This window comes from Nannospalax galili, unplaced genomic scaffold, assembly GCF_000622305.1.
Source record: "Nannospalax galili isolate Female #2095 unplaced genomic scaffold, S.galili_v1.0 scaffold1400, whole genome shotgun sequence".
Classification (NCBI taxonomy): Eukaryota; Metazoa; Chordata; class Mammalia; order Rodentia; family Spalacidae; genus Nannospalax; species Nannospalax galili.
In genome coordinates this window covers 181263-195956 of record NW_008345995.1, presented here as the reverse complement: position 1 = coordinate 195956, position 14694 = coordinate 181263, and the positions used below count along the sequence as shown (strand labels likewise).

Genomic DNA, 14694 nt, shown 5'->3' with positions numbered 1-14694 from the left:
TTATTTACATGTGGCGGGGGGATCCTATCATCTGGCTATAGGGAAATGCCTAATTATCATATAGAAAAAAACTGGGGGTAGCTTTATTGCAGGTAACTATGCCAAAGGTCATGTTCTGAATAAGGTCAGGTATCCATGCTTGGAGGCACTTTCCAGGTAAGTCAGGCAGGAAGCCCCTGCTGAGAAAGGAGCTGACCTTAACAGCAGGGTTCCCCAACACCTCCCTCCCTCCCTTCCTCCCTCCCTCCCTCCTTCTCTTTTTCTTTCTTTCCTTCCTTTCTACCCACCCCATTTTTATGCTGTGTGCGCATGTGTATGTACAGGCTCATGTGTGCATGTGTATATGTGTATTGAGGCCAGAGAACAACCTCAGGTGTCATCCTCAGGCATATCCTGCACCTCTTTTTGAGACAGGGTCTCTCACTGGCCTGGAACTCACCAATTAAGCTAGAGTGACTGTCCAGTGAGTCCCAGGTATCCCACATCTCTTCCCCAGTTCAGGGATTACAGTGTGTGCCACCATGCCTGGCATTTTTATGTGGTTCTGGGGATTGAACTCAGGTCCTTGTATTTGCGAGACAAGCATTTTACCGACTGAGCCATCTCCCTAGTCTTCTTTTTTCTTTCTTTAATTTTTAAAAGTTAAAGTACAAAATAAAATACAAAATAATGCTTAATTCATTCTTTTATAGTATGTCAGGCACAGGTAATCAAACTGACCTCTCTTTGAATGAAATGCTATAACCCTATGTTGCTCTTTTTGTGGTCTTTTTATTTATGATATATCTTTCTATTTTCCAATTCCTCTTGGAAGTTCAATTCTCCTTTGAAAATCATTAAAAAACCCAGCTATTAAAATAAAATTTGCATGCTACAGAATTCAGCCACAGAGTACAACTCAGTGGCTTTTTGGTATTTTCACGGAGTTGTACAATAATCACCATTTTTATATTCTGGAACATTTTTATTATTCCACAAAGAAACCAAGTGCTCATCAGCAATTATTACACTTCTTCTCAATACCCTGGGCCATAAGTAGCCACTAATTTATGTCTCAGAGGATTTGTCTGTTTTTCTTTTTTTTTTTTTAACATTTCATGTATTTAGAGTTAAATGTGTTATCATTCATGAATGTCTTCTTTCATTTATAACATTTCATTATCTTTTTAGGTTTTATTCAATATGAATAAAACATGTACCAAAACTTCATCTCTATTTATTTATTTATTTATTTTTGTGGTGTTGGGGGAATTGAACCTAGGGCCTCATGCTTGCTAGGCAAGCATTGTACCTACCACTAAGCTATATTCTAAGCCCTCATTCCATTTAAAAAAGTTGCTGTGTCAGGGGCAGTGAGATGGCTTAGCAGGTAAGGATGCTTGCCCCAAGCCTGATAATCCAAGTGTGACCTCTGGAACCCACATGATAGAAGGAGAAAACACACTTTTGAAAGTTGTCCTTTAACTTCTATACATGTACTGTGGCATGTACACATCCACATGCATAGATACACATAAAAATAAGTAAATAAATGTAAAAATTTGGTGAATAATATTTCATTGTATAGATGTAGCACATTTTGTGTATCCATTTGATGGACATTTGGGATATTTTTACCTTTTGGCTATTTTGAATAATGCTGCTGTAAAAATTCACATATAAGTTTTTCTGTGGACACATTTTCAATTATTTTAGACATATACCTTAGAGTGATCAAAGGGTAACTGCACAGTTATCCTTTTAGGAACTGCCAGGCTGTTTTCCCAAGTGTCTCATCACTTTACATTCTCAGTAGAGTTGTATTTGAGGGCTCTGATTTCTTTATGTTCCTGTCATTGTATATTATTATTGGTCTTTTGCAGCACACCCATTCTGGTGGTTATAAAGTGGTAACTCATTGTGGCTTTGATTCACCTTTCTCTAATGTCTAATGATATTGAGCATCTTTTTGTGTGCTTGTTGTCCAACTGTACATCTTCCCTTTTTTGGGAGTAGTATCTATTCAGACCCTTTGTCTTTCCTGTTGAATTATGAGGGGTTCTTTTATATTCAGGACACCAAACTCTTACATAATTTGCAAATACTTTTTCCCACTTTGTGTGTTAGCTCTTCACTTTCTTGTTGTCAGATCAGAGGCTGGAGAATAAGCAAACATTAAACAAAAAGTGGAACGATTGTTGTACTTGATGCAGAAGACATTTAACCAAGTTACTTTTGTGTCTCTGTGACCCTATCCTTGACAGGACTTAAAGGAGGAAAAATTTACTTTGGCTCAGGGTTTTAGAGAGTTTCAGTCCATCATGGCAGGGAGCATATAACAGCTCAGTTCATGGTGGCAGGAATGTGTGGGGAAGCTTTGTGTAGAAGGTAGAGAGCGAAACAGGAGCCAGAGGCTGAGTATAACCTTCAAAAGTCTGCCCTAGCCATGTACCTCCCAAAGTTTCTAAAGCCTCCCAAAATAGCTCTGCCAGCTGGGAAGTAATGTTTAAAACATGGAACCTATGTGGGACATTTCAGATTTAAACCATAACATCCATGCCAGGCCTCCAAAGGCTTATGGTCATCAAGCAATGAAAAATGTATTTAGTAAAAAAAAATGCATTTAGTCTTACTTCAAGAATCCTTTAAGTTTTATTAGTTCCAGCATTATTAAAAAGTCTAAGTCCAAGGCTGGGAGTAGTGGTGTAGACCTTTAAATCCTCAGCACTCAGAAGGCAGAGGCAGGCAGAGCTCTGTGAGTTCAAGGTCAGCCTGGACTACATAGTGAGTTCCAGGCCAGCTGGGGCCACAGGGAGACCCTGCTTCAGAAACAAACAAACAAACAAACAAAAAACCAATACAGCATCAAGTCTAAGTCCAAAGTCTCCATTGAAATTCAAGGTAAATGCTTAACTGTGAGCTTTTGTAAAATAAAAAAGGAAGTTACCTACTCATAACACAAAGTGGCATAGAATAAATACTCCTATTCCAAAAGGGAAGAATGAAGGCATAGAAAGAAAAGATGGGACTCAAGAAAGATTAAGTCAGCAGGGCAAAAGTTAGTCACTATAGTTCTGTCTGGCATCCACAACATAGGGTGTTATTATGTGAGTCCCAACAGGCTTGGCCATCACCTCCTCTATAGCTTTGTCACTTACAACCTAGATAGCTTCTCTCTTGAGTTGGGTCCATTTGCTGCATGCAACTTGGCTCCATGCTCTTACCATCTTTAACTTCCTGAAGTCTCCATTGCAACTTAAGATTCACCCTCATAGCTTCATGCATAGTCTTCTCAGGGGATGCCTGCAGAGAATCTGCTTTTGCTACATATTGCCTGGCCTCTCAGGCTTTTCTCTGGAATCTTGGTGGAAGCCTGTATGGTTTTTGGCAAAACCAGCATCAACAATTTCTGTTACCAGTTTGAGCAGTAACTTGGCCCTCTTGGACCATGGCCATAGCACCATTAAGTGCCTAAGTGGCTGAACTTAGAAAATACTTCCCTAGTGGGTGCTTTGCAAGTTAGAACCCTTTGGTAGCAGTAATTTTATTATTTTAATTTTTAAAAGTTATTTTTATTTATGTGTTTATGTGTGTGCCTGCTTAATCTGTATGTATACCATATGCATGCAGGTGCCCATGGAAGTCAGAAGAGATGTCAGAACCCTGAAACTATAGTTTCAAGTGGTTGTAAGACACCAGATATGGATGCTGGGAATTGGAACCAGAACTGGGTCCTCTACAAGACCAGCAAATGCTGTTAACCACTGAGCCATCTCTCCAGCCCCAGCACTCTTCTTCTTAAAAACAAATCTTTTGGGGGACTAGAGAGATGCTTCAGTGGTTAAGAGCACTGGCTGCTTTTGTAGAGGACCTGGGTTCAGTTCCTAGCACCCATATGGTAGCTAACAACAGCCCCTAACTCCAGTTCCAGGGGATCTGACACCCTCTTCTGTCCTCCGTGGGCATCGCATGACACAAGTGCACTTACATACATGCAGGCAAAACACCCATACACATAATATAAATAATATTAAAATTTAAAAGAAAATCTTTCAAGCAAGTCTGCAGTTTTACTCTTTGTTGAATGCAGATTGGTGTATTCCTGAGATGCCCACAAAGCATCTGTGCTCTTGTCCAGTGCAGAGTATTTGGCTTCTATTTAATGGCACTAATCTCCTTAACAATTATGACTTCTCTATCTGCAACTTTAAATCACTCCTTTTCTGGCCAAATTACATGTTTTTCAGTTTTTCTGACCTTCTTTTTGCTCTCAGTTTGCACTGTAAACCTGGCTATAAGAAGATAGCAATAAGGCTGGTAAGATGGCTCTGTGGGCAAAGGCTTTCTTTACAAGCCTGACAAGCTGAGTTCAATATCCAGAACCCACATGGTGGAAGGAGAGGATAGACTCTTGCAAGTTTTCCTTTGACCTCCATACACACATGCTCCTGCCTGTCTTCCCACCCCCACAATAATAAATAAATAAATAAATAAATAAATAAATAAATGAATAAATAAATAAATGTTAAATAAAACTTTTAAAAAAGGTAGCAGTAACATTGCCATAGCCTGAAAGTTATGCTGTCTTGGTATTTCCTCTGCTAATTTAATCAGTTTGTTACTTTTGAGTTGTCTCACTCAAATTTTCTGGACTCAGAAAATGTAGACAAATTCTTTGCCAGAATGTAACATGATTTGTCTCTAGTCTGATTCCCAAAAAAGTCCTTGTTTCCATGTGAAATATCAGGAGCCCAGATTTTACAGTCTCTGTTTCTATAGGAAACAGTCTCTGTTTCCTGGCCTTCTAAACTTCCATCAAAACCACCATTAAGCTCTGCTTACAACACCTTAAAGCCTCTCTGGCCTGTGTTTCCAAGCTTCCAAATTCCTCTTGCAAACCAGTTCCAAAGGCTTAAGAACCAAATGATCAAGTTCAGTCACAACGATTCTACTTCTCTGATAACTGTTTTTGTATTAGTTACTTTTGTGTCACTGTGACATAAACAAGTTACAGCGGGAAAGATTTACTTTGGCTTAATGGTTTTGTGACATCATCAGGAGACTGCATGGTAGAGCAGCTTAGTTCACAGTGGTGGGACCATGGAGTAGAGGTTGTTCCCATCTGGGTAGATCAGGAATCAGAGAACTTGACAGGGACAAGGGAATGGGTGTAGTTTCCAAAGGCCAACCTCTGTTGATATACAGACATCTGGAAGCTAGATCTTACCTCCCAAAGTTCCCTAATGCCAACAACTGAGGAACAAGCTTTTAAAACAATCCTGGGGGAGCATTTCAGATTCAAACTGTAAGAAATGGTTCAAATTAGCATGAGTTTTTTTGGTTGGTTTTTGTTGTTTATTATTTATTTAATCCACACATGCAGTGTGTGTGTGTGTGTGTGTGTGTGTGTGTGTGTGTGTGTGTGTATTACCAAGTATCACTGCATGCATGTGGAGGTCAGAGAACAACCTGTGGAGTTGATTCTCTTCTTCTATCTTTACCTACCTGGGTTATGGATATTGAACTCTGATTGTCAGGCATCATGGCAAGCCATCTTGAAGCATTTCATTACAGCTTTAACATATTCAGTAACAATTTCCAGAGTGAGGATACATCTATTTCAAAAATGACTGTAAAATTTTAGGTTCACAGTTGAATTAATACAGCTATACAATATTGAACTCAGTATAAAGCCTGTAAAACATAAAATTGAAATGAGTTTTTACCCTTTAAAGAAGATCTCCATTTCATTTTAAAATATTCTGGTTCCTGCATTTTTAATGCAACTAACGCTTAGATGTTTGCATATGTCTTTAATCTCTGTGTACCTGATTTTTACTAGTTACAGTAGGTAACACAGTCACGGTCAGTTACTTTCTGAGCTCCTTGGATATAAAGTTATCAGGTAGATTTCAATAGTAATGTTTATCACCTCTACTAATTAACATGAAGTAAATTTTTATGCTTCCTCCTCAATTATGTCTTTTTAAAAAAATTTGTTGATTGTTGTGTGTGTATATCATACAGAGCATCCCACACAATCTTATTCATCTATATACCCACTTCCCAAATGGCACCCTTCTATAGCCTCCCCCTGCCTACACAGTGGAGCCCACATACTCTGTCATCCCTGTTACTGTCCACTGTGTTGTCGGCGCCCCCAGCCATTCCCCAGTGCTTATCCATCTGCTGAATCTAGTCAGCCTATCTAGAAATCTTTGTTTTAGGAAGATCAGTTCTTCCTCATCTAGCAGCAATCAGTTGTCAATATTCCTTTAGATAAGATTGGGGTCTGCTGTTCATTTTCCCAGTTCTATGCTGGGTTACTGTCTGGGAGTCTCTTGGGCCACCCTGGCCAACAACTCAAAGAAAGGTATTTCCTGTCTGGCATTGTTTCTTATTATGTAGACTTTAGCTATACACATGGACTCTTAAAAAGTTTTAGTGCCCCTATTACTATTTTGTTATACTTTCCTTTTGGGCATTTAAGACCCTACAGTTGGCCCAGATAAACCAGTTTATTTTCACTCTTAAGGTCATTTGAGGATCTCTTCCTCAGGGGTAACATAGGCTTGGGAGAAGCCCCTGGCTCCATTCTTTTACCAGTTCCATCTATGTGAAGATAAGTCAAAGTTCCTACTCAACGATGCCTGGCTTTGTTTGGAAGCATGGAGGAAATGTTTCCTCTGTGTTGACCCTCCTCTTTGACTGGACACTGGTTCAGGTCCATCTGGCGGGGTCTCCACGGCCTCCTTGATCAAGAGGACAGGTGACTCACCACAGTTACAGGACATTTTGAGAGATGCTCATAGTCCCCTGGAACTTAGTCGACCTAGAAGGGCAAGGAGCAAAAATCAGGACACTGGAGGCTGTGCAGCCCAGGGAAGTAAAGTGCTTATTATTATTTTTTTAAACATTTGCATTGAAATAAGTCAAAGTATCTTGCACTTACACTTTCAGACTTAGTTTGAAAGTCTTTCAGAGTGTCTCAGATTTGGTGAATCAAGGTTTTAGTGCAAATCAGAAAGAACAGTTTCCCAAGAGTCCTCAGAATCAAGTGAGACCGTTGAACCAGATATTGTTTGAGTCAGCTTGAAGATGTATCTCTATATATTGCTTCGACTGCACTAGAAAACAACAAGTCAGGCATAGTAACATGTTCCTGTAATAGGGTCAGGGTTAATAGAGGCATATTTTTAAAAATCATGAGACAGCTATTCTGTAGAACATTGGGATATTTGTGACCTACAAATTCAAGTTGGCCATTTGAATTTGTTTGATCCTCAGAGGCAGTAAATTAGTCTGAGGTGCAATGAAATCTTCAGAAAGAAAAACATTTGAACCCATTAGAATCTAAGGACCTTGATGTGTAATGTGGGAGTTTAACACATTTTACTAAATAGATGAGTGAGTAAAAGTTTTTCCTTTTATTTTATACTCTGTATTAGTTACTTTAGTCATTGCTATGACAAAATACCTGATAGAAGCAATTTAAGAATAGGAAGTTTAGTTGGCTCACAATTCTGGTGTAGTCCATCTTGGGAAAGGCGTGGTGGTTGGAGTAGAATGGGCCACAGCAGCAGGAGAATATTGTGTGGCTGTTCATATCTTGGTGGATCAGGATGCAGGCCTGGGCAGTAATTCTCAAGGGCCCAACCCCAGGGAGCTACTTCCTCCAGTCATACCTCCAGCTCCAAAGATTCTCCAGCCTCCCACCAGCTGAGAACCAGGTGTTCAAACACATGAGTCTGTGGGGGACATTTCACAATGAAGCTATAACACACTGGAATTATTTCTGTCTTTTTAAATCCCACAGCTCCTGAGTTTCTAAACATGTAGCCCTTGGGTCAGATGCAGAACCTATGACTTGAATGAGGGAAACTTACTTCTCAAGGGAGAAGTAGAGCTTGCTTGAGATTTGGGAGGGAGCTTTTTAGTCAAATGATTTAAAACTCAAGTTTGGCCTTTGCACTTGTACTAGTGCTGCAACTGTTGTATAGCTTGACTGTTTCCAGGACTCCTGTTCCTAAGCTTAGATCAATCAGTAATTGCTAAACTTAATTGTACAATCATGATTTATGTAAGTTTGAGTCTGTGAAAATTCCATCATAAAGCTAGGATTAAAAGGAGAATAACTATGTCTAAAAACTTTTTTAACATACTGTAAGGTTTGGTTAAAACTCAATAAGCCACGGGCAAGTACTCCCATTTATTTCTGTACCAGTTAAAAGTTATGAAAATTATGTAACAACAACCCTTCCCACAACACACAGATTTTTCTTAATGACCTTACACTGAAAACTAGAGTGCTCATGCTCAGGAAATTCATTCATTCATTTTCTCTCTCTCTCTCTGTCTCTCTCTGTCTCTCTGTCTCTCTGTCTCTCTCTCTCTCTCTCTCTGAGACACACACACACACAGAAGGAGAGGGGATGGGGGAGGGAGGGAGAGACGGGGGCTGTTTGAGGCAGGGTCTTGATTTGAAGCCCAGGTTGACCTCAAGTTCAGAATCCTCCTGCCTCAGGTTCCTGAACTCTGGAATTATAGGAACATGTTAATATGCTTGTCTTGTTGTTTTCTAGTGCATTCTAAGCAATATATAGAGATGCATCTTTAAGCTGACTCAAATGGTACTTGGTTTGGTGGTCATACTCGATTTTGAGGAATCTTGGGAAACAGTTCTTTTAACTTGCACTAAAAACTTGGTTCACCAAATCTGAGATACTCTGAAAGATTTTCAGACTAAGTCACACATGTAAGACACTCTGGTGTTTTAAAACAATTTACAACAATGATTTATGTTCCATTTTAGAATTCATGGTTTGGCATTATGTTTCCCTTTTGCTTTTCTGATGAACGTTTCTCCATGTGGGTGAAATTACAGAGGCAAAGCAAAATATGAAACATGCATATTCTTTTCTAGTTCCCTCACTTTTTGAAGGATTTTAAAAATGTAGAAAAATAGTTAATAAATTATCATTCACAGAAGTAACATATCAACATTTTATAATATTTGTTTCAAATCTTGAAAAATCTTTAGTGTTTTTTCTAATGCTTGTTTTCATATTTTATAAGACTAAACCGAATGCTTCAGGAACATGTTACTATATTCCTGCTCTATCCCTTCTCTTTCAGGACCAACCACTGAGCTGGATTTGATAGTTCTTCTGATGCATGTCTGTGATCATGGACATTTTACCCATCAGTATTTTATTTTAAATGTATTATTTTTATTTTATATATATGAGTATTATGCTTGCATATGTTAAATACACCTGTGTCATGCAGTGCCCATGAAAACCAGAAGAGGGAGCCAGATCCCCTGGAACTGGAATTATGGATGGTTGTTAGCTGCCATGTGGGTGTGGGAATTTGAACCTGGTTCTTCTGTAAGAGCAGTCAGTGCTCTTGACTGCTGAGTTATCTCGCTAGCTCTGCCCATCAGTCTTATTCAATGCCTGTTGCATGAATAAATGACTTCATAGACTGCTGATTTCTGAATGGTGGTCACCTAGTCTAGAAGACAATATACACGTGGAGTTGGGAAATTCATACCAGGTCAATAATGAGGACAGTCAGGGAGGATTTTGCTAATGCAAGAGGAGTGCTTTCTGGTAGTTTAGGTACCTTTGATTCATCTGCTAACATGTTAAGTATCCAGCAAAAGGATATTAGCCTTGCTTTTTACACAAGTGTTATAGTTTACAACATATGCCATGGTATTTCATCGGTGAATGAAATGATGTAAGAGATATTTTCTTTTTAAAAATTTTCTAACTAGACCTTTTCTCCCTAATAGTACAAACCCCAAAGCTCCAGCAACGGGTGACTAAGAGCTGGTGACTCTGGCCTGCAGCATCCATCAGGGTTCTTAGTTACAGATCACAGAGCTGTACTAGCTTTCTGTCACTCTCACAATATGCCTGAGATAATCAATCTATGTGGAGGAAAACTTTATTTCCCTTCTTGGTTTGAGTTTGTGGTCTGTTGGCTCCATTGCTTTGGGACCTGCAGGGTGTGTGAGAGCAAAGCTGCTCATCTCATGACATCCAGGAAGAAGAAAAGGCAGGCAGGGGTTGGGTTCCCAGTATCTCCTTCTAGGGCATATCCCCAATGACCTAACTTCCTTCCTCTAAGTCCCATATTCAAAAGGTTCTACTCCCAACAGCACTTCAGGCTGGAAGACCAAACCTTTAATACATGGACTTTTTTGAGGGACATTTTTGATCCAAAGGACACCAAAATTCTGTTGTCCAAAGAAGATGCAGTTACAAAAGCAATAGTAAAGGAAAATGTTTTCCCGAGCAAATGAATCACAAGGAAGGAGATGTTATAGAAGGGAGCTTAGTCCTGTGAAATAAAGCATACAGAAAAAGAACGCAGCCTCAGCATTGCAGTTCACAGTCACTGTGTTCATTGTGAAAAAGAGCAATTATTGCACAGTAACCATTACACCTCAATGATGGTATCATGTCTTCAGATACCAGCATTGCAAAAGCCCACACTTCGAAGGTAATGAAGTGTTTTATTAGCAGTCAATAACTCACAGAAAAGGCTCAAGATTTCATTTATTTGGGACATCAGAATCAGAAACAGTATTTACTTATTGATTGATTGATTGTATGTCGAAGGAAGGGAGAGGTGGTTAAGAGAAATATCTTTCCCTCCTGACTATGGAACATAATTTGCATGTTTGCATAATGTAGTAGGATACGGGGTTTATTTTATTTCTTCATCAGACTGACTTTATGAAAGAAGAAATCTGTTACAGGGTTAGTTAGACTGCTTTTGGAATTATGGGAGGGTCTGGAACAAGCTCGGATGCTACGGAGCTAGGGATATAGTCATCTGAGCTGTACCATCATGTCCTTGACTCTAGCAGAAGCTGTGGAGCTGCGGCACTGTACTGCCTATGATGTGGAGAATGAGCTCACAGAATCATAAAGCAGCTCAGAAGAACCTAAGGCATTTGTTGTTTCCTTGTGCTTACAGCAAAACTGCCACTGCCACTGCCTTATGCAGGCCTGTCTACTGCCCTTGGGAACATCTGTCTAGCAGGACCTAGATCATATGAAGCCTTCACCCTTGTCATTGGGCTTTGTAAAACATGATGGTCTTAGCATTTTAGACTTTATAGTATATGGTTAGGAGATTTACAGAGGGAATATAGACTGAACCAAGCTGTAGTGTCTCCCAGTTTCCGTTTTGTTTGGTTCTTCTATGATGGCTCTTCACAGTATTCTGTCTAGCCTCACTCCTATCTCGGGAGAAAGGATGAGCACATGAGGCAGCCTTGCTGATCCCAGACCTGTTTCCCTACCCCTGGTGATTAGGCCAGGGCTGGTTATGGAATGCAGTTTTAACTTATGCAGAGTTGCTGGTAGAGAAGCCCCCCTTTCCCACAAGGTTTGCTGAGCAGTGGCAGTTGGAAGCAGAGAGCTGTCTGCTTAGGCTGTGAGGCTAGAGAGAGAAGCAGAGACGAGGATGAGATGGGGAAAGAGAAGGACCTGGATGTGAGGGGCAGTAGGAAAGGGAGACAGAATGAGTGATTTCTGATACTATTTGATTCCCCAGAGGTCTGGAGCACAATTCTGTCTCTGTACTTTCCAGCTATACAAACCCCAAAGCCCCAGATCTCCTTTTTTACTTAAACTTGAGTGTAATGCCACAATAGAAATAACAGAAGTGTCAATATTTATAGCCTACATTTGGGTAAGCAAATTCACAGGGTTAGTGACTTGTTTAATTGTATATTTTAACAGCCCAACAGGGCCCCATGCAGTGGAAAATCGACGCCCAGCAAGAGTGGCTGCAACCCAGAACCACAACTGAGCAGGGGCTAGAGAGGTCCTGGCAGCTAGAGACATGCTCACAGGCATGGAGGACTATAAGGTCCAGTAGTAGAAGAGGTCAGCAGTGAAAGGTCATTAGCCCCCAAGGGTCATGATCTTAGGAATGTTGTGGTGCTGGAAGCTGTGGCAGAAGTTCATGGCTGTGTAGGAGCCAGAAGAGATTTATAGGACCCTGAAGTACTCTGGCGATTGTCTGAACCAGCACATAACCTCTAATTAAACAACAGCAACAAAAAACCCCTCTTCATTTAAACACCTACTTTTGTTGTTTTTGTTTGAGACAGGGTCTCCCTGTAGCACCAGTTGGGCTTATCTCACAGAGATCTGTCTGCCTCTGCCTTCTGAGTGCTGGGATTAAAGGCATGGGCCACCATGCCTAGCACTAAATACCTAGTTTTAATCAAGAGCTTTTTACACATAAATAGTGGTTGGTAGTTAATATAAAAACAATAAGAAGGAGGGCTGGAGAGATTGCTCAGTGATTAAGAACACTGGCTGTTCTTGCAGAAGACCCAGGTTCGAATCCCAGCACCCACATGGCGGCCAACAACTGTCCATAACTCCAGTTCCAGGGGATCTGACGGTCTCTTCTGTCCTCCATGGGCATTGCATGACACAGGTGCACTTACTTACATGCAGGCAATACATGCATACACATAAAATAAAAATAAAATACTTAAAAAACAATAAAGAAAACCTAGGTGTGTTAGAAAAGGGAAATGTTGTTAGATGCAGCTGCTTTGAAGGCTCCACCTCCTTTGTGTTGGAAGCTTTGTGTTGCTTTCCTGAGTGTTTTCAGGCTCTGGTCAGGGCACTGGTACAAGTGAGGCTGAGAAATACAACCTTCACTACAGCCATTCTGGGGCATCTGCAGGAAGTCATGTGGTTGGGGAACATGGTGCTCTGCTTTCTGCTTCTCATGGCCACCGTCCAGCTCTCAGGACAATCACCGCAGATCGCTTCAGTGAGGCTGAGATGTGTATCGTCAGCTGGTCAGAGCTGAGGGCTTGGTCGGGAGAGTGAGAGCTTTGTTAACAGGAGATTCAGGCATCCACAGGCTGAGCAGAATCTGGGCCAGACTCTCCATGCAGCATTATCAAGTTTGACAGATGGTACAAAGGCAGAAGCCTCAGATCAAGTGGTGGAAGAAAGAGGGCCAGAGTGGAGAGATCCCACACAGCCTCCCAGAAGCTTTTATTTTCTTTGATGCATCAAACTCAGTCCTGCAAGAAGCTGTTCATCTCGCCTGGCTGTTCTCTCTGCCCTGCAATGTGCTTCTCTAGTTTCCCGTAGCTAATTTCCCTCCCTCACCTCCCTCCCTCCCTTTTTTTCTTCCTTTCTTCAGAGTCTCAATGTATAGCACCGACTGGTCTTGAACTCCTGATTCTCCCGCTTCTGCCTCTTGTAACTCCATGTTCATTTGTCATCTTTTCTCCCCGCAAAGATCGATTTTATTCACTCACACACTAATGAACTCATTTGCCGTCTTGTCTTTGTAATTGCAGCTCAAATGTCACTTCTAAGGGGCGTTCCTGACTACTTAGCTAAAGAAGTTTTCTCACTTCTGTCATGTCATCCTGCTTATAGGAGTTAAAACCTCAGAAATTATCTGGATTGTATAGTATTTTATCCTATTCAGTGTGAGGACATATGCCGCGAACCACGACTCCGTCCAGCAGAGCCAAGGAAAGACGACACAGACACCAAGGTGAGGTTCAAGCTGCTTCTTCTCTCACTCTCTCCTTATTACGCACTTCAGCTCTTCATATAGCTTTCCCAACAGCCCTCCCCCCAGCCAGGACCAATCAGGGCACACACACACGTAGCGGGCAGGCAGAGTGGCAGCTTATTGGGCCACGTAGCAGGATCATACTCGATGATGTCTCTGATCAAGCAGGCAGCACAGGATCGGGCTTATTGTGCTTGTGCAGGTTGGAGTAAACAAGTGAGGGGCACGAAGCTTGGCAGCCAGCCAGGGCACCATCTTGGCCGGCTCGACCACGCCTGCTTCCCACAGCTCATCAGCAGTGTACTACAAAGGATTGGCTGGACCTCACCAAAGTCCTTCCTAGCCCTATATATATATTAAATGGCATCATGGTTGTTGGTCTGCCTTGGGTTGGTATGTGAATGAGAGGGTCTTACCCGTCATTGACTACCGGTCCAGCATATTTAGCCAAATGGAGGGAGATCCTCCTGCTTCCAGCGCTGCCATAGCTTGGACAAGCATTTGCTGTTGGGCCACTGTCTGCCGCCGCATGCGCATCATGCACCACAGGATACCTCCACATGCCACAACCAAAAGGAACCCCCAAAAAGCCACGCCCCCCAATTCTCGAGGAGGCTAAAGGTGCCCTGCATAGCCTTCAGCCACTGCTGCACAGTGGCAATCTCAGCAGCAATGGCAGTAGTAGAGGTGACGGCCATGCTGGCGATGACACAGGCGCTGGAGATATTGCAAGGCAGATGAGGCGTTTAGGTACCCAACATGCATTATCAGCATTCTGTGGAAAAAACATAAACATGCCCTCTCCCCCAAATGAGGACAAGGGAGAATGTAAACAAAGAGGGCAAGAGAAAACACAGGGTAAAACGGGCAGTTAGTTTGGTAAAGCATCACTGTGGACAGCTGTGGTTAGCGTCCTGAGCAGCTCTCCAACTGTTTTTCTGATTAATATGGCACACCTGTTTTTACAGGTTCATCATATGATCAATTTAGATTAGGTCCTCCTGTCAGGAACCCAAGGAGACCGACCCTTGAGGTGAAAGCCTTTTTAACCAAAGAAAATCTTGCATGCCAAGGCACTAAAGCATGCAAGCTGCTCTCAGTTCCTCTCACAGAGTCAGGGGGTCAGTCTGAACC

At 41.5% G+C, this 14694-nt stretch overlaps 1 protein-coding gene across 6 annotated transcripts in view; it reads left to right on the top strand.

Moving 5' to 3' along the window:
- Gpr176 (G protein-coupled receptor 176) overlaps window positions 1–14694 on the top strand; it is a 162567-nt gene that overhangs the window by 23004 nt on the left and 124869 nt on the right. Inside the window, exon 1 of one of the 6 annotated variants that reach the window (XM_029567913.1) lies at window positions 13440–13539. The exons of the other annotated variants lie outside the window; for them this stretch is intronic. Coding sequence (XP_029423773.1) covers window positions 13482–13539 — 58 coding nt within the window. The 5' untranslated portion in view covers window positions 13440–13481. Of the gene's footprint in view, window positions 1–13439; window positions 13540–14694 lie in introns of those variants that run through there. 6 annotated transcript variants of the gene reach the window in all.